General features: G+C 42.5%; 1 protein-coding gene across 1 annotated transcript; it reads right to left on the reverse strand.

Moving 5' to 3' along the window:
• On the reverse strand, nucleotides 1-27,607 carry LOC121570070 (aromatic-L-amino-acid decarboxylase-like). The gene is made up of 14 exons (XM_041881537.2): nucleotides 27,530-27,607; nucleotides 21,756-21,963; nucleotides 19,250-19,363; nucleotides 18,494-18,613; nucleotides 13,974-14,108; nucleotides 10,970-11,119; nucleotides 9,343-9,409; nucleotides 9,077-9,171; nucleotides 7,868-7,935; nucleotides 6,405-6,481; nucleotides 5,136-5,155; nucleotides 4,869-4,967; nucleotides 2,669-2,770; nucleotides 1-2,346 (listed from the first exon to the last, which is right to left on the reverse strand). Exons 2-14 carry the CDS (start codon nucleotides 21,954-21,956, stop codon nucleotides 2,146-2,148), a joined length of 1,449 nt encoding a protein of 482 aa, XP_041737471.2. The 5' UTR covers nucleotides 21,957-21,963; nucleotides 27,530-27,607; the 3' UTR covers nucleotides 1-2,145.

Consider the following 27,607-nt stretch of genomic DNA (forward strand, 5'->3'; position numbering starts at 1 on the left):
CACATTGCAAACACATTTATTTTGTTGTGTAAAGAGGACCGTACAATGATGCCACGAGGCAGATAGGATAGGATTGCACTACCACCTTATTGCCAGGTACAAGCTGATCAAGTTTACAGAGACTGAAGAAGTCAGCCAAGTGCTGGTTATATCAAGTAAACACAGATACAAAAGAGACAACTAGAGACCACTACACATATTCTACACACAAACACACACACACGCACACCCCTCCATCCTTCATTCAAAAGGCACACTTGACTTGGGAGGACATATTGTATTTGTGTCTCTTCAAATCAACTGAGACATTAGCTGTTGTCTTGTCTGAATATTTTATTAATGTACTTCAGTGCAAAGGCCTACTGTAAGTGTTTTAACGGTTGCTCCCATAAGAGCTCTTATTTGTCTCATCATGTGTCTCATGGGTTATTATGATGTTCAGGACAAAGCTGGGTATGAACCAGGGTTGGGGTCAATTCCTTTTCAATTCAGTCCATTATGGAACAAAAATTTTTTCTCAATGCTTCTCTATGAGAACATTTTGGAATTTGAATTTACTTTCAGAATTGACTGAATTGAAATGGAAATGGCCCCAACTCCGGTATAAGCTACCTTTTTCTCTGGTATAAGATACCGGTTTCTCTGGTGTACGATACCTGTTTCTCTGTTATAAGATACCTGTTTCTCTGGTATAAGCTACCTGTTTCTCTGGTATAAGACACCTGTTTCTCTCTTTGGCATTTTCTCAACCTGCTGTTCATTTCTGTACTTATTATTTTGGCTTCATGAAAACAGTGAACAGCTCAAACCTTGGAGGCAATACTTCAGACAAGTGGGACACTAACTTTTTATATCTCTACATACTGTATAATGGTGCCAAACCATACAATGTTTTCTGACTCTTAAATTCATCCCTATTGTAAACATTTTTGAATTATGAAAATGTATAATGTGCGATCTTGTTTTAGGGACCTAGACTACCCCAATGTTTTAATCAATATGTGCCTTTCTTAATTGCCCTTAAGGGGATAAATAATGTTGGACTGAATTGAATACCTCTACTAATCACTCCACTAGAGCAGGTAAACACAGCTGAGTGATCAGAGCCTGGATAAACCTCAGGCAGGATAAAGGCCCACTCATACTAAGTCCTTGCCTGTATTTTTAGCGCGCTGGCCTTCTCTAAAGTGATTCGGATGAACAGTAGTATTAAGGTTGAGAGGGGACAGGGCAGGGTGGGTGAGGGGGAGAGGGGTTGGAGGAGCAGGCGGGGCATACACAGAGCCCTGAGGGGGATGCTGCCCGTCTCTAGCCTGGCCTGTCCTCTCTCATTTAGCACACTGGTGTGGAGTCAGAGCAGAACTCTTGGGCTCCACAGCAGAACAGAGTCAGTCTGGTTTTACATAGAACACATGCTTGTGTATTGTCAGTAAACCCTACACTACAGTAACCTATCAAGCAAAACCTTAACATCTGGATATGATTTGCTTCACCCACATACGCACCTTTAATTTATTCACACTCACCCACACAAATTCACTGATTCACATACAGCCACACAAAACACACAAGGGACGAGACAGCAGATAGAAAGGGCTGCAGTTACAGTATGCTGATGATGTAAACACAGTGAGATCACAGGAGGTTGGTGGCATCTTAATTGAGGAGGATGGGCTCGTGGTAATGACTGGAGCGGAATCGGTGGAATGGTATCAAATACATCAAACACATGGTTTGATGCTATTCCAGTTGCTCCGTTTCAGCCATTATTATAAGCCGTCCTCCCCTCAGCAGCCTCCACTGAGTGAGATCCAGGCCTGTATTCATACAGCATCTCAGAGTAGGAGTGCTGAACTAGGATCAGTTTAGCCTTTTACTTCATAAGGAATAAGATAACATGGACACTCCTACTCTGAGACGTTTTTTGAATACCGGCCATTGACAGGTCAGGTTAGGGCCCATATTCATCAAGCGCCTCAGAGTAGGAGTGCTGATCTAAGATCAGTTTCTAGGATCAATTTTGCCTTTTAGATTATAATGAATGGACAGGGGGGACCTGATCCTAGACCTGAACTGTTACTCTGAAATACTGCTTGATACATACAGCACCTGGTCCAACCCAGCCTGTCTAGTCAGTGTGGATGGTCAATGAGGCAGCTCCTGCATCACCTCTTTGGCCAGCTGTGTGATGAGTCGCCAGGCCTCGCGGACGTGGCGTGACTCGGTGGTGCGGGCGCAGATGGCGAAGCGCAGCACAAACTGACCAGACAGCTGGCACGGCACCAGGTGGATCTTCCTGCCATTGTTGATCCTCTTCAGCAAGGTCTCGTTCACCTCGTTGGAGCCCTTTTAAGAGGAAAGGTCTGATAGATTTTGTCCCAAATACCACCCTATTACCTATATAGCCTATAGGGCTCTGGTCAAAAGTAGTGCACTATATAGGGAATAGTGTGCCATTTGGGATGTAACAATAGTCTAATAAGAAATGGATGCCGGCAGTGTGTACAATGCATAATAAGCATAGGTGCAAAAACGCCAACAAAAAATATATACCATAGACCTAAAGATAAATAGTTTTAGTCAAGTCCAAAGATAGTTTACGACGGTCCGTTGAACGTTCGATGATCATGTATTGAACTAACATTCACAGTTGGCTGAATTGTCTTACCTTTAGTCTAAAGCAGACCAGCCCCAAGACGACGTCTGCGCTGATCTCAAAGCGCTGGTCAGCGCGAACCAGGCTCTCAAACTCTTTGGCCAACTCCACATGCTGTGAAAGCAGAGAGACAGTCATTCATTCATACTTAGACAGCCTTCCGCTCAAATCTGAGGTGCTGCTGATGGAAATGGGTTAAGGTGAACTTCTTGATATGGACACTAGGTGGCACCCTAGTAACTTAATTTGAATGAATCATTTTTCCTGGAGGTTGTTGTCCTTACAGCAGGTAGCTAGCTGGCTGTTGGTGCTGTTGTAATAAACCTTTTTTTCCCCAGCAAATGCTGAAACTATGAATAGTAGCTACATTGTCTTTAATGTTCATTTACCCTTGAGAAGGGCTCCAGGCTCAACCAAAGGGGCGGCAGGTAGCTTAGTGGTTAAGAGCATTGTGCCAGTAACCGAAAGGTCGCTGGTTCTAATCCCCGAGCCGACTAGGTGAAAAATCTGTCGATGTGCCCTTGAGCAAGGCACTTAACCCTACTTGCTCATGTAAGTCGCTCTGGATAAGAGCGTTTGCTAAATGACGTAAATGTAAAATGTAATGACAACTATTAGACATGTGAAAATACTACATAAACATTAAAGCACACAGCCCTATCCATACACCTTCCTGAATCTAACAGAAAATGCCTTGTTGTTTAGTATTCCCACGCAACCAGGGATATCTCAGTTTTAGTATGGAAATTAAAAGCACAAGTTCTTTGACAATGAATCTAGTCATAAAAGGTCAGTATTAGCCCAAAGGCTGGCAGATGGCGATATTGAGTCATTTCATCTTACTGTCCAAAGAGGATCTACAGTATGCAGCCGGCTATACACTTGTATCCCCCGTGGACCGGCTCGTACATAAAACATTCTCCATTCAGGCTGCAAAGGCATTGATTTCCTCCTTAGCTTGATTTAGTGGTGACAAAATGGTGACTAATGCTACTTCCTGACATTGCCTACAGTGTTCAGACCAATGGTAAACAACAGTCTGCTGCAACCTGATTGGCTGAACGTGATACGCAACATCCAGGAATTGCGTCTAGCCACTCCAGCATGGTGGTGGAAAATTTTGTTTCATAAAGAAAGTATGCATATTTTCCCCGTTTTTTTTTTGGCCTTCTCGCCATTAAATAAAGTTAAGGAGGAAATCGACGCCTTTGCATTCTGAATGGAGAATGTTTTATGTACGAACTGGTCCACTGGGGATACAAGTGTATAGCCGGTTGCATAGATTCCCTTTGGACGGTAAGATGAAACAACTCAGTATAGCCATCTGCCGGCCTTTGGGCGAGGTCAGTATGTACTTTTATGTTTGGACGAAGATGTCCAGAAATCTGAAGAAAATAACCATGAAATAGTCATCAAACTGTCCAACCTTCCTTGGAGGGAAAGCTCCAAGCTAAATATCATGTCCTCTTCCAGCTCACCCTGTTCAAACTCTTATTCACCACAGGATTAAACATGTAATCCATTCACTAATTATCAAAGTACCCTGTGTATGGCATTGAATGCTTAATGAGAATCGAAACGTGTATCATTGCATGTAATCACAATTACACAGTAGTACATGATGATGTACAGTATTTGTAACCAAAGGCTGAGTGAGAACAGCCAGGACAGGACTATTAGTAATAACTCCAATGCCAACTCACTCATTAATGAGGCCAAAACTCTGGTTCTAACTATGATTATTAGCTGACCACTCCACTTCTTCATTCCCAGCCAATAGGTCACCACCACTATGAGGTTTAATGGTCCGTGTGTGTCCACTATAATTAACTTACTATTCGTATGTCTATTCAGAAACTGTATGCTGTTGTACCAAGATGATAGGAAAAGCCCCATACAGAGACATTTCCGTTTCTATGTCATCTGAGCTACGGTAGTCATTGTTGAATAGCACTGTTTTGTAAAAAGACAACTGTAGCCTACATATAATTGATTACAAACATGTCTCTGCTTTACTGGAGTTTTTCTATCTAATATAGACAGTAGATGAATGCAGTATGGCTCAGTGTATGGCTGGAGGCCTTATGTGTTGCTGCTGCTTGTGCTTCATTTACTGGTAGAGCTAGACAGACACAGACCAGGCTGATTTGATTGACAGACAGAGACAGAGGAAGGGAAGGGAACCAAAGCTGTTTCTGTGCTTTGCTGTTACCTTACGGATGTAGTCCTGAAGGCCTTTGAGCCCATACATCCGGAACACAAACCACATCTTGAGAGAGCGGAACCTTCGGCCCAGTGGAATCTGCCAGTGCTGTGAGGGTGAGGTAGGGTGAGGTAGAGGGGGAGATAGGGTGAGGCAGAGGGGGATAAGGGGGTTAGGGTTAGTGGAGCAAACAGAGTGAATTCATCTGATATGACATCCAGTGCCACTCTTACACATAGACAGAATATAATGATAATAGATAACCATTCAGCTTACCCTGTAATCTGTGACCAGCCCTGTAAATAAACAGATGAGTAATTATACTATTAGCAATTCACAGCCAACATTTTAATTAAATGTAGTCCATCACTTGTGTGTCTATACCATAATTATTAGCATATTATGGAATGTTGTTACCATCGCTGACCTTTATACATCTCTCTCTCTCTCTCTCTCTCTCTCTCTCTCTCTCTCTCTCTCTCTCTCTCTCTCTCTCTCTCTCTCTCTCTCTCTCTCTCTCTCTCTCTCTCTCTCTCTCTCTCTCTCTCTCTCTCTCTCTGCCTCCACATAAAGTAGAAAAGCCCTGTTGCAGTAGTAATAACCTGTAATTTCATTGAGCTGGAGCTGTTCAGATTGAGCAGCCTCCCTCTGTGAGGAGAGGTCGGCGAGTCTTTTGTCTTTCTGTCAGTCCATTTAAAGAGGAGGCTTCAGGCACAGCTGCAGCCTGGCAGAGGCAGACATTTGTGTTGTGTACAGTTGCGTTCCAAATGGCATCCTATTCCCTACATAGTGCACTACTTTTGACCCGAGTCCTATGGGCCCTGGTCAAAGTAGTGCACTATTCAAGGAATAGGGTTCCAATTGGGACACAGCCTAAATCTGCATCTAAGATGGGTGACACTCTGTCGCTGGCTAACACTGGCAGGCAGCGATGCAACAGGACCATTACTGGACTATTACAGTGCCAATGTTTTGTTGGGAGGACGTGAGGGACATCGGTAATTGAATTGGATTGTTTTAGAGTGACACATATTGTGTAAGGCGTGTTATTAGGTGAGCGTTTGGACGCCTTATTGTATTAGCTCTCTAACACAAGTACACACAAACATACGGTACAACTACATGAACACATGCACCCACACACACGTTTGCAGACACACACAAGCGTGCACACACACGTTTCCACGCGTACACACACACACACAAACTTCCTAACCACATAAAACATGGGGCTATGGTGGTGAGTATTAGTTTATCCACCTTGGGTTTATTATCAAGCTTAAAGCCAGCAGGATTGTGAGGTGAGTAACCCGACAGACCCTCAGATCCTTAATGTGACGTACTGGGCTCTCACACTAACACCATTCACATCACATTACATTACAGGGACTCCAGGAATCATCTGCACTTCATCAAATTAAACCACTATACTGTACATAGACTGAAGAGACTATTGCTAGATTTACCACATTTAAACCTAATAGATTGGGAATAAAACAAAAAAGTTATGTCAATATAGACTATTGTCAATGTAAAAATATCTACCTGACTCTTGATGATCATGTTTCAGGTATAGAGGATCCATCTTGAAGGCCCCAATGAGATCAGATCTTTTCCTCACCCTATGGACAGACATTGAAACACTTAAACACTGTTACCCTCTGAGAGCTCCCACAGAATACAGAAGGGTAGGCTAAAGGGCAAGGCTTTTTTAAAGAAAAGCACAGAAAACAGGCTCCCCCACATACAGAAGTTGTTCAGTGTTACATGAAGTCTTACAAAATAATAATCTCTATTTTATTGAAGTATATAATATTTTTGTTAACTTCATATTGAACAATAAAGTTGTATTGTATTATAAAGTGACAATGGTCTAAGGGGACACCCTACAGGGATGACACTGCAGCAGGCAGCAGAAATAATGTTTTGTAAACAATGACTTGGCACAACTTGTGCTCTAGATTTAGTCTCTGAGAATGAGTTGAAAGAATTCTGTTTTCACAACCAGTTGAGCATGAAATAAGGAAGTAAGATCATAAGTGATACCAGGGTTTCTCAGTAACACATTCACCTGACGTATTGTTACAAATTGTTATAAACCAATAATACCATACTACCAGAAAAAAAAGGCCATGCAGCCGAAACTCGTCAGAGTTTTTAAACGTTGTTTCCATTGAACATGACATACAAATAAAGGCATTTGAATTAATTTGATGAAGAGTACCTTTGTCCTCCTTTCTTTCTGAATACCATACTACCATTCATAAACTGAGATGCTACAAGTAATTGTAACTTTGTTCCAGTTACTAAAATACACTATAGCGTCATAAAAAAGAAGCAGACAGCTATTTCTGAGCAGACTACATAAGTCTCTCTTTACATAAGTCATTTCCTTTGTTAACTGACTTTGTCATGGCAACCCACCGGGGATGGAAGAGGGCATTGAGCGTTCTATCAACAAGAAATGTTGGAGTTGTTTGTGGGGTGATGAGCGAGAGGGCAGATGGGATGCCTACTCCCACCCACTCTGTTTAAGGAATGCTTTAGGTGTACAGATAGCGCCTCTGGAGGTGACGTTGTTATGACGGCCTATTGTAGAGTGGTGTAGTCAATAGCCACATTAAGCAACAGTGTAACTAAGGATGGGGAGCATAGTACAACCTTAGATTTTAGGTTATAGACATGTATACAGTTGCACAGTGTTGTGATGAGCTCATAAGGCAGTTTAGATTTTTAAAATGTTTGTACTTTTTTGCTAAATTAAAAACCATGGTGAAGCCGCTCCCCTCTCCCCCATAGAACAGAAAAGAAACAAATGGGTCATACAAAAACAATGTAAAAAAATGTATATGATAAAAATAAAGATTTTACTTAAGGTAGTTTTACGTTTTTATTTAAATGACCAGCAGGGAATCTTACAGACTGTCCCCCTGGTCAGATAAAACAACCTGTTCAATAATAAAACAATGTTTATACAAAGGCCGACTGTCAATCACTTGATAACTTACCACATTGTAGAGCAGTCAAAGTTGACTAACAGCCATTTGTGTGGGTTGAAATTGAAAGAGTCTGCAAACTGAAAGAGATAAAAGAGTTCAAGCCTTTCAATCAGATGATTTTGACCCAAATGTACAGGTCACCTTCTTAATACACAAACAATTTTTTTCCTTCATTTAATTGTAGGAAAACAGTGGTCTTAGAATATATTTGACTTGTCAAAGCCCCTTGCTGCCATCACTAGGTTTGCGCTGACTGCAGCTGGCCTACTACCACAACAGATAACAATATTTCAATAGAATGGCTTCAAATATATGGCGTATGCAGCATATCTAACACCTAGGCAACCTTTATTTGAAATGCTAAATAGAGCATCCTGCACAATAACTCTATTGTCACCATCTTGGTTTCTCAAAGAGAGAAATCTCCAGTCTCATTTATTTGCTCTCTATCACTGCTTTTCTAATATCCTTCCCATCTGCCTTCACAGATCCAATAAAAGCAGGCAGCAATAGGAGACAATATCAATCAGAGGGGCTCGTGCCCAGTTGTTACCATGCTGACAGATGCAGGAGGCTGCCTATCACTGATATCCTAGCAACCAGCCTCAGCTGCAGAGGGAGCCGGTGTGCCTGACTGCCTGTCATTCAGGCGTGTGTGTGTGTGTTTGTGTGTGTGTGTGTGTGTGTGTGTTTGTGCGTGACCGGCTCCTCTACTACATCCCTGCCCCCCCCCCCCACCCCCACCCCCTCTCTCCAACATTATTTGAACTTGTGTCGCTAATAAACAGTGATATTTCTTTGACGAGGAGAGCAGCAGGGTTTTATCTAAAGGTCTGATGATGCCTGAGGAAATTACTTTAGCCTTATCTGTGCTCTCAGTGTGGCGCTCCACTCGACTCCGCTCGGTTGTAGAGAAGCATGCTATTCAAAAGGCCAACTGATGCTTTTCTAATTTCCTACCGATTTTTTGGCATATTACTCATTCTAGCACACTTCCTTCTTGACAGTCAAATTAAGTTATTATCAAACACAAATCATAATGGGTGTAAATACTATGATGAAATAAATATATTGCACTTAGCTACTTGTGTAAGCAAGTATGTTCACTGGCAATTTAACTGGAAGTTAAACAAAGACATACGTGTGTGTCTGTGTGTGTGTGTGGTTAGTTGTACAAGACTGTGTGTGTGTGACTGTGTGTGTGTGTGGTTTACTAACCTCAATGCCGTTCAACAGGGGTCTGAATTCAGGACAGATAAAGGAACTCCCAGCATATGCAGCATCAATGTGCATCCAGATTTTCTCTGCATTACCTGAGACAAAAATACAAATGCGTAGGAACAGTAGTATAGAAACATATAGAGCTGGTCCTGAGACATGGCTGTGCAGTAGATTTCTATGGCGTTAGCAGTCTACAACCATGTGTCAGTGCTAATAGACAGCTTTTAGGAATATGTTAATAATGATTTGAGAATCGTACTTACATATGGGCCCAAGTTCAGTAATGTGATCAAATGCACATGAGGGAGTGGTCCCAAGAGTAGCACAGAACTAAATGAAAGAACAAAAATCAACAACTCAGAAAGTATCATCATTATGATAACAATGAGTGAGGTGTATTATCATGGTCTAACAAAGGGCTCTAGCATAACTGAAAATATAACACCATAATACTTGAACGTTATGGTAATCATGCCGGTAATTTCCTCCTCTAAAGACAGCCATAGAAAGAGATTTGTCCATTCAGATAAACACTGTGATTAGGATATCTTTGTATGTCGGGAGACAGACTAGGACAGTATAGTAATCATTTATAGATACTGATCTCCTGGCTTTTATCATGGGTTAACAAGATCCAGTTTCATTTGGTTTGTTACAAATAACATTAGCTGCTATTGAGGCCTCATGGCATGGTATTATTTTATATTGTATTTTTTTGTGATTTTTTTGTGGTATTCTTTCTTAAAACTGTATTGTTGGTTAAGGGCTTGTAAGTAAGCATTTCACTGTAAGGTCTACACCTGTTGTATTCGGCGCATATGACAAATACAATTTAATTTTATTTTATTTTATTTGGTACACACAAACAGCATTGGACAGGGAGAGGAAGATGGGGGGAAATATGTAATTCACCGTTCAACTGTTGCCACTGTGAGTCTGTGTGGGTTCTAGGGCTAGACTGTTGTTTCTCTACGCACTGTTCTTTCTGGAAACATACAGTACTTTACATTATATTCATAAGCGTGTGTTTGTGGACTGTATTGGACTATTGGTTATTTCTGATTGACTATTGACTGGACAATTGATTGTGGCATATTCTTTATAATGAGGGGAGAATGAATGTGTCTATTCTAACTGCCAATCTGCTGCCTTGAAGCTTGTCCATGTAAATGGACGTGTGTTCTGTTCTTCCATAGAAGGGAATGAGTGTTCTGTTCTTCCATAGAAGGGAATGAGTGTTCTGTTCTTCCATAGAAGGGAATGAGTGTTCTGTTCTTCCATAGAAGGGAATGAGTGTTCTGTTCTTCCATAGAAGGGAATGAGTGTTCTGTTCTTCCATAGAAGGGGATGAGTGTTCTGTTCTTACATAGAAGGGGATGAGTGTTCTGTTCTTACATAGAAGGGAATGAGTGTTCTGTTCTTACATAGAAGGGGATGAGTGTTCTGTTCTTACATAGAAGGGAATGAGTGTTCTGTTCTTACATAGAAGGGAATTAGTGTTCTGTTCTTACATAGAAGGGAATTAGTGTTCTGTTCTTCCATAGAAGGGAATGAGTGTTCTGTTCTTACATAGAAGGGGATGAGTGTTCTGTTCTTACATAGAAGGGGATGAGTGTTCTGTTCTTACATAGAAGGGGATGAGTGTTCTGTTCTTACATAGAAGGGAATGAGTGTTCTGTTCTTACATAGAAGGGAATTAGTGTTCTGTTCTTACATAGAAGGGAATTAGTGTTCTGTTCTTCCATAGAAGGGAATGAGTGTTCTGTTCTTACATAGAAGGGGATGAGTGTTCTGTTCTTACATAGAAGGGGATGAGTGTTCTGTTCTTACACAGAAGGGGATGAGTGTTCTGTTCTTACATAGAAGGGGATGAGTGTGTTCTGTTCTTACGTAGAAGGGGATGAGTCCTGCAGCCTTGTCTTCCTGTATCATTCTCCGGAGGGTCTCTCCCTGGACAGCATACTTGTCTGACTGCTCCGTTGGAATCTTCTTCATCCTCACTCCGGCAATCATACCTGCTCGTTCCACCGAGCAATGAGCCTGTTCAAAGAGAGTAGAGTTAACACAGGTGATGTCCCTATGTCCCAACCCAAAGAGAGTAGATTATATACATGTAGGTCACTTCAAGAGAGTAGAGCTCCCAAGATAGCCAACAACATCGTGCCAGGACAACAACCTCTCCCTCAATGTGAGCAAGACAAGGGAGATGATCGTGGACTACAGGAAAAGGAGGGCCGAACACGCCACCATTCACATCAATGGGGCTGTAGTGGAGCGGGTCGAGAGTTTCAAGTTCCTTGGTGTCCACATCACCAACAAACTATCATGGTTCAAACACACCAAGAAAGTCGTGAAGAGGACACAACAACACCTTTCCCCCTCAGGAGATTGAAAAGATTTGGCATGGGTCCCCAGATCCTAAAAACGTTCTACAGCTGCACCATCGAGAGCATCCTGACCGGTTGCATCACCACCTGGTATGGCAACTGCTCGGCATCCGACCGTAAGGCGCTACAGAGGGTAGTGCGTACAGCCCAGTTCATCACTGGGGCCAAGCTTCCTGCCATCCAGGACCTATATACTAGGCGGTGTCAGAGGAAGGCCCAACATTTTCCCTCAAGTCACCCAAGTCATAGACTGTTCTCTCTGCTACCGCACAGCAAGCGGTACCGGAGCGCCTAGTCTAGGTACAAAAGGCTCCTTAACAGCTTCTACCCCCAAGCCATAAGACTGCTGAACAATAAATCAAATGGCCACCCAGACTATTTCCATTGACCCCCCCTTTGTTTTTACACTGCTGCTACTCGCTGTTTATTATCTATGCATAGTCACTTTACCCCTTCCTACATGTACAAATTACCTCGACTAACCTGTACCCCTGCACATTGACTCGGTACCGGTACCCCCTCTATATAGCCTCGTTATTGTTATTTTATTTTTTACTTTAGTTTATTTAGTAAATCTTTTCTTAACTCTATTTCTTGAACTGCATTGTTGGTTAAGGGCTTGTAAGTAAGCATTTCACGGTAAGGTATCTACCTGTTGTATTCGGCACATGTGACAAATACAATTTTATTTGATCACAGCCCAAAGAGAGATAATGATTTTGGTGACTTAAAGATAGCCAACATCATCACGGCCACCAGACCTAAGCCAGATCAGGTTATTTTACACCATTCTAAATTATCATTCTATCTCGGCATATAGTACTGTACATTCACCCAAAGATGAAATAATGTATGTAGTCCGTCCATCAAGTAAGACGTTAAAGGACCAGTTGTACTGTGTAACGTCACTTCTGGAGAAAAGGGCTGTTATCCTCTTCCCCATAAAGGGCAGTGTTGTCCTCTGGGCAGATCCATAATCTAATCTCATCCTGCTCAGGTCAACAGAGCAGAGCTAGCATGACTGTGCTGCCTGACAAACAGACCCATATCATGAGAAGGGCTTACCAAGAGAAACGTCCAAAATGACTAATTCAAGGCAGAAAGGAGTTGGAGCACGCAACAAAAAAAGCAGAGATTTATTTATTTTAGCTCACTTTAATCCATTGAACAGGATGCGAACAGGTGACTGACATTTTGAAGTCAAGCTGACGTCTTCCTCAGAGTGACCTGACCATTGCACTATTTATAGCCTAGTGGCCCATTGAGACACAAGGTAGGAAAATAATAATGATAATATGTTTCAAGGTAAATGGCAAATTATAGCACAAAATAATACTAATAATAAGATAAATAATGTGCAATTGAGCATGTACAGTATATTACATTTGTAGTGCTAAAATTAATGAAGCATTGATTAACGAGACATTATTTATCTTATCATTAGTATTATTTTATGCTATAATTGACCATTTACCTTGAAACATATTATCATTATAATTGTTTTATATTGTTGTGTCTCAATGGGCCTCTAGGCCAGGGTTCTTCAATTCCGGTCCTGGAGGGCCGAAACACTTATGTTTTTTATTTCTACCTGGTAGTTAATTGCACTCACCTGGTGTCCCAGGTCTGAATTAGCCCCTGATTAGAAGGAGAGGATGAAAAACAGAGGTGTCTCGGCCCTCCAGGACCGGAATTGAAGAACCCTGCTTTGTAAGCCCTACTGTCACGCCCTGGCTCTGGGGACACTTGTATGTTGAGCCAGGGTGTGAGTTTCATTTGTTTTTCTAGTAGTTGTATTTCTAGGTTGGCCAGAGTGGTTCCCAATCAGAGGCAACGAGTGTCAGCTGTTGCTGGTTGTCTCTGATTGGGAACCATATTTAGACAGGCTGTTTTCCCACAGTGGTTGTGGGATCTTGTTCCAGTGTGGTTTGTGTTTAGACCGTGGATGTCACGTTATCGTTTTTGTTGTTTTGTTTGGTTATTCACTAATAAAGAGTATGTTTGCCTTCAACGCTGCGCCTTGGTCCTCCTCTGTTCCCGACGATCGTGACACCTACTCATGATTTTTGTCATTGTTGTTGAGCACCCCTCCTTTCCTTTGTTTCCTGAAGCACCAACGCGTTGCGGCTCACAGGCCTTCTTCAGGGTGCACAGGTGCACAGCAGTGACAGGTGAAATTAATGACCAGAAATGAAAGGAGAGGTGATATACAGTATATTATCTTAAACAATAGATAAAGAGGAACTAATACCCAAAATTATAAAGAGAAAAAACAAACATTTACTGGCGCCAGTATGTTTGTTTTTTCTTTTAATTATTTTGGGAATTATTTCCTCTTTATCTATTGGTTAACATTGTTAACCAATAGATAAATTAGAAGTCCAAAACGCACCAGCATTACGTTGGGACTCATTGGGTTAAAGTGCTCTAAAGTGCTCATCTGGTTTTGTGGCCTGACCTGTTCAGGGTAGGAGTAGGATTAGCAGGAGTAAGAGTAGAAGCCTGACCTGGTCGGAGGAGTAGGCCACCAATTTGGAGGTGATGTCAGTCTCTGGACGCTGTGGGTCACTGGCCAGGATCATTCTGACCGCCCTGGAGCGGGCAGCTAGGAGAGCCACCAGAGTCGCCTCACTGGCCGTACCCTACAGAAAGACAGAGGAAGGTAAGTGGGGTGACTTTCGATTACTTCAGTCGAACCAGTAGGCCTTGCAACATGTACCTCCTCTGGTGTCATAGGGAGGGCCCAGAGAAACGGTCTGGAAGTCTGGTTAGATCAGCTACTCAGTGCAAAATGTTTGATAAAAAAACGTACTTTACATGTAAAATCTGCTCCATACAAACCTGATGGTTTTCAAAGAACTCTTGTTCTTTGCTGAGGCTATTCATATGCACAGCCACTCTAAGCATCATCAATGCCTATTGAGTCAACTTGTTGTGCTGTTAGAATCTCCTTTGGTCCTATCTGCTAGCCTGCCTGTTGACTATAATGTCCACACCTTAATGACTGAAAATAACTGATATGTCACAGACAGCAGCAAGTCATTGTACAACTATTATTTAGGAAATTGTATGCGGCAAAACAAATGTTCAGATTATAAATATTGAGCATGACTCCTGAACTATTGGAGATATCAAGTTTGATGACGTAAATCAATCCATCCTGATTTTTACACCGGTGTGAAGTGGCGCTCTGGCGGTGGAGGCTTCAGGAAGGAGGCGGCAGACAAGTTGGTACGGTGTAAAACTCAGGATGAGCGTGTTTAGTCTATTTACAGGGAGTACAAAATAAAGCCGGCAAAACGGTACACTATGCAGGCCTACAAAATATGTACAACAAAAATATCATACAGGTCGATGAAGAGAGGAACAGAAAGTGGGGATAAACAGACAATAGACCTAAACTTAACGCTGCACTCTCAAACAGCCTAAACCAGGCCTCGATCATGTCTGCATGGCAGCAGACAGTATTCCAACCTTAACCCTGTCTGTCTGTCTAGTAGATTAATGACAGGTATTAAATAGGATAGCAATCATAAATCAACATGTTTAATAAATAAAGCCTACATGAACGTAGGCTACAAATCATCATGACCATCTTGAGGTAATATATTTGACATTACATAATTAGCCTATACACTTTTAAATAATATTGTAGAACCATGCCTAAAGCATTAAAAGCCAGGATACACATTTCACAGCATAATTGGCACTCCCGAACGCAGCTTGATTGACACACCCCCTACCTGAGCATGGTCAATGGAACAAACAATTAATCTCTTCAAATACAAGGATTAAAGTAACTGTCCACATTCTGTTAACTCATACCCAAATAATGTTGTTGAAAGATTTGTCATAAGTCCTCATATCCTCAAAAAGTTCTACAGCTACACCATTGAGAGCATCTTGACTGGCTGTATCACCGCTTGGTATGGCAACTGCTTGGCATCCGACCACAAGATGCTACAAAGGGTAATGCGTACGGCCCAGTACATCACTGGGACCGAGCTTTCTGCCATCCAAGACCTCTATACCAGTTGGTGTCAGAGGAAGGCCCTAAGAATTGTCAAAGACTCCAGCCACCCAAGTTATAGACTGTTGTCTCTGCTACCGCATGGCAAGCGGTACCGATGCACCAAGTCTGGAACCAACAGGACCCTGAACAGCTTCTACCCCCAAGCCATAAGACTGCTAAATAATGAGTTAAATAGTTAACAAAACAGCTACCCGGTCTATCTGCATTGACCCTTTCTGCACTAACTTCTTTGACTCATCACATACACTGCTTCTATTGTTTACTATCTGTCACTTTATTCCTAGTTATATGTACATATCTACTTTAATTACAGTGGGGGAAAAAAGTATTTAGTCAGCCACCAATTGTGCAAGTTCTCCCACTTAAAAAGATGAGAGAGGCCTGTAATTTTCATTATAGGTCAACGTCAACTATGACAGATTTCTGGCTCTCACAGACCTGTAACTTCTTCTTTAAGAGGCTCCTCTGTCCTCCACTCATTACCTGTATTAATGGCACCTGTTTGAACTTGTTATCAGTATAAAAGACACCTGTCCACAACCTCAAACAGTCACACTCCAAACTCCACTATGGCCAAGACCAAAGAGCTGTCAAAGGACACCAGAAACAAAATTGTAGACCTGCACCAGGCTGGGAAGACTGAATCTGCAATAGGTAAGCAGCTTGGTTTGAAGAAATCAACTGTGGGAGCAATTATTAGGAAATGGAAGACATACAAGACCACTGATAATCTCCCTCGATCTGGGGCTCCACGCAAGATCTCACCCTGTGGGGTCAAAATGATCACAAGAACGGTGAGCAAAAAATCCCAGAACCACACGGGGGGACCTAGTGAATGACCTGCAGAGAGCTGGGACCAAAGTAACAAAGCCTACCATCAGTAACACACTACGCCGCCAGGGACTCAAATCCTGCAGTGCCAGACGTGTTCCCCTGCTTAAGCCAGTACATGTCCAGGCCCGTCTGAAGTTTGCTAGAGTGCATTTGGATGATCCAGAAGAGGATTGGGAGAATGTCATATGGTCAGATGAAACCAAAATATAACTTTTTGGTAAAAATTCAACTCGTCGTGTTTGGAGGACAAAGAATGCTGAGTTGCATCCAAAGAACACCATACCTACTGTGAAGCATGGGGGTGGAAACATCATGCTTTGGGGCTGTTTTTCTGCAAAGGGACCAGGACGACTGATCCGTGTAAAGGAAAGAATGAATGGGGCCATGTATTGTGAGATTTTGAGTGAAAACCTCCTTCCATCAGCAAGGGCATTGAAGATGAAACGTGGCTGGGTCTTTCAGCATGACAATGATCCCAAACACACCGCCCGGGCAACGAAGGAGTGGCTTCGTAAGAAGCATTTCAAGGTCCTGGAGTGGCCTAGCCAGTCTCCAGATTTCAACCCCATAGAAAATCTTTGGAGGGAGTTGAAAGTCCGTGTTGCCCAGCGACAGCCCCAAAACATCACTGCTCTAGAGGAGATCTGCATGGAGGAATGGGCTAAAATACCAGCAACAGTGTGTGAAAACCTTGTGAAGACTTACAGAAAACGTTTGACCTGTGTCATTGCCAACAAAGGGTATATAACAAAGTATTGAGAAACTTTTGTTATTGACCAAATACTTATTTTCCACCATAATTTGCAAATAAATTCATTAAAAATCCTACAATGTGATTTTCTGGATTTTTCTTTCTCATATTGTCTGTCATAGTTGACGTGTACCTATGATGAAAATTACAGGCCTCTCTCATCTTCTTAAGTGGGAGAACTTGCACAATTGGTGGCTGACTAAATACTTTTTTTCCCCACTGTACCTTGTACCCCTGCACATCGACTCACTACTGGTACCCCGTGTACATTATATAGCCAAGTTATTGTTTCTCATTGTGTATCTGTTATTACTTTTATTATTACATGCTTTATTTTTCAATTATTTCTCTATTTTCTTTCACTCTGCATTGTTGGGCCCGTAAGTAAGCATTCCACTGTTAGTCCACACGTTGTTTACGAAGCATGTAACGAATACAATTTGATTTGACAGTATTATAATTTCACTCGCAATCATAAACACAAATCTCACTCATTAGCTACAGTACCCTGTAGCTCAGTTGGTAGAGCATGGCGCTTGCAACGCCAGGGTTGTGGGTTCGTTTCCCACGGGGGGCCAGTATGAAAATGTATGAACTCACTAACTGTAAGTCGCTCTGGATAAGAGCGTCTGCTAAAAAATCTATAAATAAAAAACTGCTCCTAAATGATGCCTGCAACTTGTCACAGCTCTCATTAGGCTGGCAACAAGTGAGAGGAGGCCTATTTGTTGCCATAGTGAAGGGCACTTAAAACCACAGCCACAAACAAAACACCCCTAGGATGAGCCATGCTCCTCGATGGCTTCAATAAAGGGCCATGAAATGATCTCTCTCTCTCTCAGCCAACTCTCCTATCTCATCCCTGGCTGAGACATTCACCTCAGCTGCTCTGCTGTATCCACAACAATAAATGAACGCTGAACGCTTCACCACACAAAATAAGTACCCACACCCCCAACAAACACACACACACTAGCCCATCTTTGCCTGACATATTAAAAGGCAATTTCCTGCTGTGTATCTGGTGTTGTGAGGCGAAAAAGAACAACACAAAATATGACAGACAAATTGCTGGCAGCGACAGAATTGGGAGCAGTCAATTGCTTCTTCTATTTTCCTAACACCTGCATTGTTTTCAAAGGCAAAGTGGCACGGACTGTGGATAAATATGGTATTGACACTATTGTGAATGCCATGTGTTCTGTACAAATATTTGAATTATATTGACTTGGCTATCCTTACTTGAAATATGACTATGACAAATATCCCATTAAATGTTTCATTTAAATTCATTAATTGAGTAATTAAATGTATTTTAAAGTATGCTGTGGCAATGCAGCAATACAACTGTGTAAATAAAACCAATGCATTGTCTAACCCCAAAGAAATGGTGGGTAGTTTTACCATACCTGGATGACGCCTCCTCCCTGTCCATGTGTCCCGGCAATGAAGTCCTCTGGCAGCTTGAGCATCTTCCCAAGCCAGTCCATCATGACTGTCTCCAGCTCTGTACACGCCGGGCTGGCAGCCTATAGTAACATGGGGTTAGAGACAGGGTCAACACACAGCTCTGTACATGCCGGACTGGCAGCCTACAGTACCGTGGAGTTACCACACCATTTGGACATGATGCGCGAAAAATGCTAATATCGGTCCAATGAATTGAATGGGATTTGTGCCACAAATGCTAAAACGTTAAAATGTGGAAACAGTGCCATGGAATCTAAACCAAAGCATGGATTTCTGTCATACCTTGTCCATAATCTGCTTACAGGGTAAGGAAGCCGATGTGTCATTTTGTAATTTGGGTGAACTAACCCTTTAATGTCTTAAAATAGTGATACTGTTCAATAGTGATACTGTGATACTGTGATACTGCTCCCGAGTGGCGCAGCGGTCTAAGGCACTGCATCTCAGTGCTCGAGGCGTCACTACAGACCCCCTGGTTGGATTCCAGGCTGTATCACAACCGGCCGTGATTGGGAGTCCCATAGGGCGGCGCACAATTGGCCCAGCGTCGTCCGGGTTTGGCCTGTGTAGGCCGTCATTGTAAATAAGAATTTGTTCTTAACTGACTTGCCTAGTTAAATAAAAAATAAAAGATAAAAATCACATTCAAAAGAAAGAGAGAGGGTGACAGAAACAGATGACAAGGTCATACATACCCAGGAGAATCCGATGCAACCAATTGCTCCAGACAGCATGTCTGCCAGCATGGCCGGGAAGGAGTTAGCCGTGGGGAAGTAGGCATAGAAGTACGGGCTGTGCCAGTGGGTCACCTAAACACAGAGGAAGAGTCGTGTCAGGTAGCCTAGAGGTTACATGCGCCGAATACAACAGGTGTAGACCTTACAGTGAAATGCTTACTTACAAGCCATTAACCAACAATGCAGTTTTAAGAAAAATAAGTGTTAAGTAAAAAATAGGTAAGTAAAACTAAATAAAGAAGAAAAATAGAAAAATAACAAATAATTAATTAGTAGCAGTAAAATAACAGTAGCCAGGCTATATATAGGGGGTACCGGCAGCGGTGGAAAAAGTACCCAATTGTCATACTTGAATAAAAGTAAAGATACCTTAATAGAAAATGACTCAAGTAAAAGTGAAAGTCACCCAGTAAAATACTACTTGAGTAAAAGTCTAAAAGTATTTTATTTTATTTTATATATACTTAAGTATCAAAAGTAAATGTAATTGCTCAAATATACTTAAGTATCAAAAGTCAAAGTGAAAGTATAAATCATTTCAAATTCCTTATATTAAGCAAACCAGACGGCACCATTTTCTTTTCTTTTTTATTTATTTACGGATAGCCAGGGGCACACTCCAGCACTCAGACATCATTTACAAACGAAGCATGTGTTTAGTGAGTCCGCCAGATCAGAGGCAGTAGGGATGACCAGGGATGTTCTCTTGATAAGTGTGTGAATTAGAATATTTTCCTGTCCTGCTAAGCATTCAAAATGTAATGAGTACTTTTGGGTGTCAGGGAAAATGTATGGAGTAAAAAGTATATAATTTCCTTTAGGAATGTAGTGAAGTAAAAGTAAAAGTTGTCAAAAATGTAAATAGTAAAGTAAAGTAAAGATACCCAAAAAAATACTACTTAAGTAGTACTTTCAAGTATTTTTACTTAAGTACTTTACGCCACTGGGTACCGGTACAGAGCCAATGTGCGGGGGCACAGGTTAGCCGAGGTAATTGAGGTAATATGTACATGTGGGTAGAGGTAAAGTGACTATGATATAGATAATAAACAGAGAATAGCAAATAGTCCGGGTAGCCATTTGATTAGCTGTTCAGGAGTCTTATGGCTTGGGGGTAGAAGCTGTTAAGAAGCCTTTTGGACCGAGACTTGGCACTCCGCTATCGCTTGCCGTGCGGTAGCAGAGAGAACAGTTTATGACTAGGGTGGCTGGAGTCTTTGGCAATGTTTAGGGCCTTCCTCTACCATGTCTTGCCGTGGTGCCACTGAGCCCTTGAGCAATGCACTTAACCCCTAAACTGCTCTAGCCCTTGAGCAAGGCAGTTAACCCGATAAACTGCTCCAGGCTGAATTCCAGTCTTGTGTGTGTGTGGGGCACCAAGCAAGAGGCTGCCAGTGTCCCTGTCTGTCTCCCTTACATGCTTTTCCCATGGTGAGTCATTCATTAGACTAACTGGGCTTATTCCACACTGTTAAAAGCAGAGGTGGTAGAGGAAAAAAACATGTTTTAGAGGGTCAGATTGATAATGGAATAACGGCTTTCATGTTACAGCTAAGGAAAGGGTTTGGGTTGGGAGTAGGGGGCAGATAGATTGAAACTGGTGGTGAGGTTATTGTTGTGAGGTTAATCATTCATTAAAATCTTTGCCATGTGAAAGGCCACAGAATGCAGAGCATTTTACAACCATTTGTAAAAACAACTCTATAGCTGATACGTGTCATATACAGTTAACGTGAGCTTTCATTAACTGATTGCTCAGCACAAACAACAAAGTACAATGGAACACTTTGTCTCGTTGACAAAACTTTCAACACTGAAGCTCCTTACTATACATATTCTGAATGATTACTAAACAACAGTCAACAGACCGGAAGTTGATACAGATAGTGATAATGCCACCCCTCCTTTTTCCTAGAAAAATATTTAATTCCATATGCACCACCTATTCATAATGAAGTATGCATAAGAGATTCACAACACCTTTATGAATCCTGTCATAACACCTTAATGAGTATTGCAGTATGATTAATAACAACCTTTATAACACATTTATTCAATATATTTAATAATCTCTTGAAATAAATCTTTATTTATCCATTGTAGAGTGGAGATGTTTATTCTTACTGCCATGTAAGAGGTTGGGAGCAGCACAGGGTTAGCGGTTGGGTGACTGTGTGTGTATTGAGTGTTGTGTATGTTCTCGTGATCGTTCAATGCAGCCGGATGCCACTGGGTAAACAGCCCATTGGTATCATCAATATTATAATATTTAATTATGAACTTTTCACTGATGAAATCTGGGAGATAGCGGATCTCCAATAACAGAGTACCTGACCTAGAGCAAGTTATGAATGCCGTATGTATGCCACCTTCAAGTAAAGTGTGACCGTCATTTTATAGCTGTTATCACCCTTCAATCAATAGTCACCTCATCTATGATAATATAATAATCTAAGCCACCTACCCCAGGCATGATGACCCTCTCAATGTCTTTGACCACGTCTTCGTAGGTGTCAGGCTCCTCAGGGGCCTCCTCAGGGATGAGGGACCGCAGATACCCAGGCTCCACGTCGGGGTACACCGGCCTCTGCTCTATGTTTTCCAGGTAATCTGCTATCAGGTCTACCATCTCCTTCCCTCTCCTCCGGAACTCTGTAGCGTCCATTTTACAACTGGAACAGACAAATGTCCCACTTTATTGTCCCAACCTTCAGTAACAGTCCCATACACTTAATCCCCACCAACTCAAATCACTGGTAAGAACCTGATTACATGCAGGTGCACACACACACACACACACACAATTTAGCATAACAGATTATAAAGGGAAAGCCAGCCACGTTGCGGACACCGACGCCTAGCTTCCAGACAAACTAAACACCTTCTTCGCCCTGTTTCGAGGAAAACAACACTGAGCCGCCGACGTGGGCCCCTGCCACTCACGAGGACTGTGTGCTCCCAATCTCCGTGGCTAAAGCGAGTAAGACATTTAAGCGTTTTAACCCTCGCAAGGCTTCCGGCCCATACGGCATCCCAAGCCATGTCCTCAAAGTCCAGCTGGCTGAAGTGTTTACGGACATATTCAATGTCTTACTATCCAAGTCTGTTGTCCCCACTTGCTTCAAGATGTCCACCATCGTTACTGCACCCAATAAAGCGAAGGTAACTGAACTAAATGACTATCGCTCCGTAGCAATCACTTCTGTAATCATTAAAGTGCTTTGAAAGGCTAGTTAAGGACCATATCACCTCCATCTTACCTGACAACCTAGACCCACTATAATTTGCATACTGCCCCAACAGATCCACAGATGACGCAATCGCCATTGCACTGCACACTGCCCTATCCCACCTGGACAAGAGGAGTACCTACAGTGGGGAGAACAAGTATTTGATACACTGCAGATTCTGCAGGTTTTCCTACTTACAAAGCATGTAGAGGTCTGTAATTTTTATCATAGGTACACTTCAACTGTGAGAGACGGAATCTAAAACAAAAATCCAGAAAATCACATTGTATGATTTTTAAGTAATTAATTTGCATTTTATTGCATGACATAAGTATTTGATCACCTACCAACCAGTAAGAATTCCGGCTCTCACAGACCTGTTAGTTTTTCTTTAAGAAGCCCTCCTATTCTCCACTCATTACCTGTATTAACTGCACCTGTTTGAACTCGTTACCTGTATAAAAGACACCTGTCCACACACTCAATCAAACAGACTCCAACCTCTCCGCAATGGCCAAGACCAGAGAGCTGTGTAAGGACATCAGGGATAAAATTGTAGACCTGCACAAGGCTGGGATGGGCTACAGGACAATAGGCAAGCAGCTTGGTGAGAAGGCAACAACTGTTGGCGCAATTATTAGAAAATGGAAGAAGTTCAAGATGACGGTCAATCACCCTCGGTCTGGGGCTCCATGCAAGATCTCACCTCGTGGGGCATCAATGATCATGAGGAAGGTGAGGGATCAGCCCAGAACTACACGGCAGGACCTGGTCAATGACCTGAAGAGAGCTGGGACCACAGTCTCAAAGAAAACCATGAGTAACACACTACGCCGTCATGGATTAAAATCCTGCAGCGCACGCAAGGTCCCCCTGCTCAAGCCAGCGCATGTCCAGGCCCGTCTGAAGTTTGCCAATGACCATCTGGATGATCCAGAGGAGGAATGGGAGAAGGTCATGTGGTCTGATGAGACAAAATTATAGCTTTTTGGTCTAAACTCCACTCGCTGTGTTTGGAGGAAGAAGAAGGATGAGAACAACCCCAAGAACACCATCCCAACCGTGAAGCATGGAGGTGGAAACATCATTCTTTGGGGATGCTTTTCTGCAAAGGGGACAGGACAACTGCACCGTATTGAGGGGAGGATGGATGGGGCCATGTATCGCGAGATCTTGGCCAACAACCTCCTTCCCTCAGTAAGAGCATTGAAGATGGGTCGTGGCTGGGTCTTCCAGCATGACAACGACCCGAAACAAACAGCCCGGGCAACTAAGGAGTGGCTCTGTAAGAAGCATCTCAAGGTCCTGGAGTGGCCTAGCCAGTCTCCAGACCTGAACCCAATAGAACATCTTTGGAGGGAGCTGAAAGTCCGTATTGCCCAGCGACAGCCCCGAAACCTGAAGGATCTGGAGAAGGTCTGTATGGAGGAGTGGGCGAAAATCCCTGCTGCAGTATGTGCAAACCTGGTCAAGACCTACAGGAAACGTATGATCTCTGTAATTGCAAACAAAGGTTTCTGTACCAAATATTAAGTTCTGCTTTTGTGATGTATCAAATACTTATGTCATGCAATAAAATGCAAATTAATTACTTAAAAATCATACAATGTGATTTTCTGGATTTTTGTTTTAGATTCCATCTCTCACAATTGAAGTGTACCTATGATAAAAATTACAGACCTCTACATGCTTTGTAAGTAGGAAAACCTGCAAAATCGGCAGTGTATCAAATACTTGTTCTCCCCACTGTATGTAAGAATGCTGTTCATCGACTACAGCTCAGCCTTCAACACCGTAATGCCCTCCAAGCTCATCACTAAGCTCAGGGCCCTGGGTCTGAACCCCTCTGTGTAGAAATTGGGTCCTGGACATCCTGACGGGCCAACCCCAGGTGGTGAAGGCTACAACACCGCCACGCTGATCCTCAACACGTGGGCCCCACAGGGGTGTGCGCTCAGCCCCCTCCTGTACTCCCTGTTCACCCATGACTGCGCGGCCACGCACGTCTCCAACTCAAGTTTGCTGATGACATAACAGTGGTAGGCCTGATTAGCAACAACGACAAGACAGCCAACAGGGAGGAGGTGAGTGCCTTGGCAGACTGGTGCCAGGAAAATAACTTCTCCCTCAACATCAACAAAACAGAGGAACTGATCGTGGACTACAGGAGACAGCAAAGAGAACAAGCCGTCATCCACATCTAGAGAGAGGGTCAAAAGCTTAAAGTTCCTCGGTGTGCACATCACTGAGGACCTGAAATGGTCCGTTCACACCGTCATTTGGCTCCTAAGACCCTCACGAACTTCTACAGATGCACCATTGAGAGTGTCCTGTCGGGCTGTATCACTGCCTGGAACGGCAATTGCACCGTCCGCAACCGCAGGGCTCTCCAGAGGGTGGTGCGGTCAGCCCAACGGAAGCACACTGCCTGACCTCCAGGACATCTACAGCACCCGGTGTCACAGGAAGCCCAAGAAGATCATCAAGGACCCCAGCCACCTGAGACACGGCTTGTTGACCACACCAGCATTTTAAAAAACATTCTTTACATTTTAGTCATTTAGCAGACACTCTTATCCAGAGCGACTTACAGTAGTGAGTACATACATTTTCATGTACTGGTCCTCCATCTTCAAGGCAGAGACAATACAGGTGCATCAAAGCTGGGACCAAGAGACTGATAAACAGCTTCTATCCCCAGGCCATCAGACTGATAAACAGCTTCTGTCCGCAGGCCATCAGACTGCTAAACAGCCACCACTAGACAACCTCCGCCCAGTATCCTGCCCTCTGCCCAGTACCCTACTTTGCCCCTTAGTCACGATCACTAGCCGGCTACCACCGGGTACTTTTGCGACTGCACTTATAATATAATATAAAGAAACGTTAGAAGTTCTTCACATTTTCCGAATTGACTGACCTTCATGTCTTAAAGTAATGATGGACTGTCGTTTCTCTTTGATTATTTGAGCTGTTCTTGCTATAATATGGACTTGGTCTTTTACCAAATAGGGCTATCTTCTGTATACCACCCCTGCCTTGTCACAACACAACTGATTGGCTCAAACACATTAAGAAGGAAATCATTCCATAAATTAACTTTTAACAAGGCACACCTGTTAATTTAATGTATTCCAGGTGACTACCTCATGAATCTGGTTGAGAGAATGCCAATAGTGTGCAAAGCTGTCATCAATGCAAAGGGTGGCTACTTTGAAGAATCTCAAATATAAAATATATTTTGATTTGTTTAACACTTATTTGGTTACTACATGATTCCATATGTGTTATTTCATAGTTTTGATATCTTCACTATTATTCTACAATGTAGAAAATAGTAAAAATAAAGAAAAATCCTGGAATGAGTAGGTGTGTCCAAACTTTTGACTGGTACTGTATCTACTGCACTAAATGTTTTATCATTTATTTTTATTTTGGATTATTGTGTGCTTGTTTGACATTTACTGCATTGATTGATATGAACTAGGAACATAAGCATTTCGCTGCAACTGCCATAACACCTGCTAAACTGTGTACGCGACCAATACAATTTGGTTTGAACACAAGAACAGCATGACAAATACTACAGACTTATATTGTGAGTTGATGTAATTTCTTATCTATTGATTAGATAGATAACATAGTGAGGTTAATATAGTACAGAGAGGTGTTCTTCACCTGACTGACCACAGTAAACACTGCTACTCATAATCCCCTGTAATCCGCTCTAATGCAGGTGTGTGTGTGTGTGTGTGTGTGTGTGTGTGTGTGTGTGTGTGTGTGTGTGTGTGTGTGTGTGTGTGTGTGTGTGTGTGTGTGTGTGTGTGTGTGTGTGTGTGTGTGTGTGTGTGTGTGTGTGTGTGTGTGTGTGTGTGACCGACTCAGTCTACTGCTCTATTTGATTGCTTGACAGAAAATTCTATTAGTGGTGATAAACCTAATCACCTTGCTGATACACTTGCTGGTTCATTATGCCCTATCCAGACTCCAAAATCTGCATCTCTAAACTAGCATTAAGAAAGTATTTTAGTGTAGGATTTCCCATGCAGCACCACGGAAACAACGTTTCTAAAAGAGGTTCATAATCTGTTTCCGTGGTGGCCTAATCTGAAACTTGTGATAAATAACCCATGCAGGCTAAATGCTTAAGGCATGTCAGCAAGTTTCTTTGCAGTGTTTACATATTGAAGATTTATCAAAATGGGGAAAGATAGCCTACAAAATTAAATACATAAAGCTAACTATAATAGAACAAATGCTCTGATGCAAATAACACAGTTCAGAGGGAATTTCAAGAGCAAAAGAGAAGCAAGAGAGAAAAAAACACAAAAGCAATTGCACTATAGTCTATCAAGTCTGTTACGAAACACCACAGTACATCTACAGAAGCATATCATTCTGAATGCCACCCATGCATGCAACACTCAACAGAGACATATGAACATTGCCCTCTTCTCTTAGAAAAAAGGTGCTATCTAGAACCTGAAAGGGTTCTTCAGCTGTCCCCATAGGAGAACACTTTGAATAACTATTTTTGGTTCCAGGTAGAACCCTTTTTGTTCCAGTTAGAACCCTTTACAGAGAGGGTTCTACATGGAACCCAAAAGAGTTCTACCTCGAACCACAAATGGTTCTCCTATGGGGACAGCCGAAGAACCCTTTTGGAATGCTTTTATGTAAGAGTTTACCCAACATAGTCATTCAACAGGTGTTGTTATTTCTATCAATCCTCTGTGCCAGAGCTGTGAGTATCAGGATAAGGAGTGCTGATCTAGGAACAGTTTTGCCCTTTGGATCATAACGACTAAGATTATATATACACCGGAGGGACCTGATCCTAGATCAGCACTCCTTCTCTGAGAGACTGGATACTGTACATACAGCATGTATTCTGCATGTATTCTGCAGCCCAGTGGAGACCTGCAGTCCTGATAAACCCTAACAATATTAGAGCGGTGGGTGGGTAGATGGTGGGTGGTAGTATGCGGTTGGCGGTGGGTGTACTCACATTGTCGGGCACAGCGGTGGTCGGGTCCTCCTCTCCTTCAGTCTTCACACACAGCAGCAGTGAGTGGTGGAGTGGTGT

This window comes from Coregonus clupeaformis, chromosome 28 (genome assembly GCF_020615455.1).
Source record: "Coregonus clupeaformis isolate EN_2021a chromosome 28, ASM2061545v1, whole genome shotgun sequence".
In the NCBI taxonomy this organism is placed as follows: domain Eukaryota; kingdom Metazoa; phylum Chordata; class Actinopteri; order Salmoniformes; family Salmonidae; genus Coregonus; species Coregonus clupeaformis.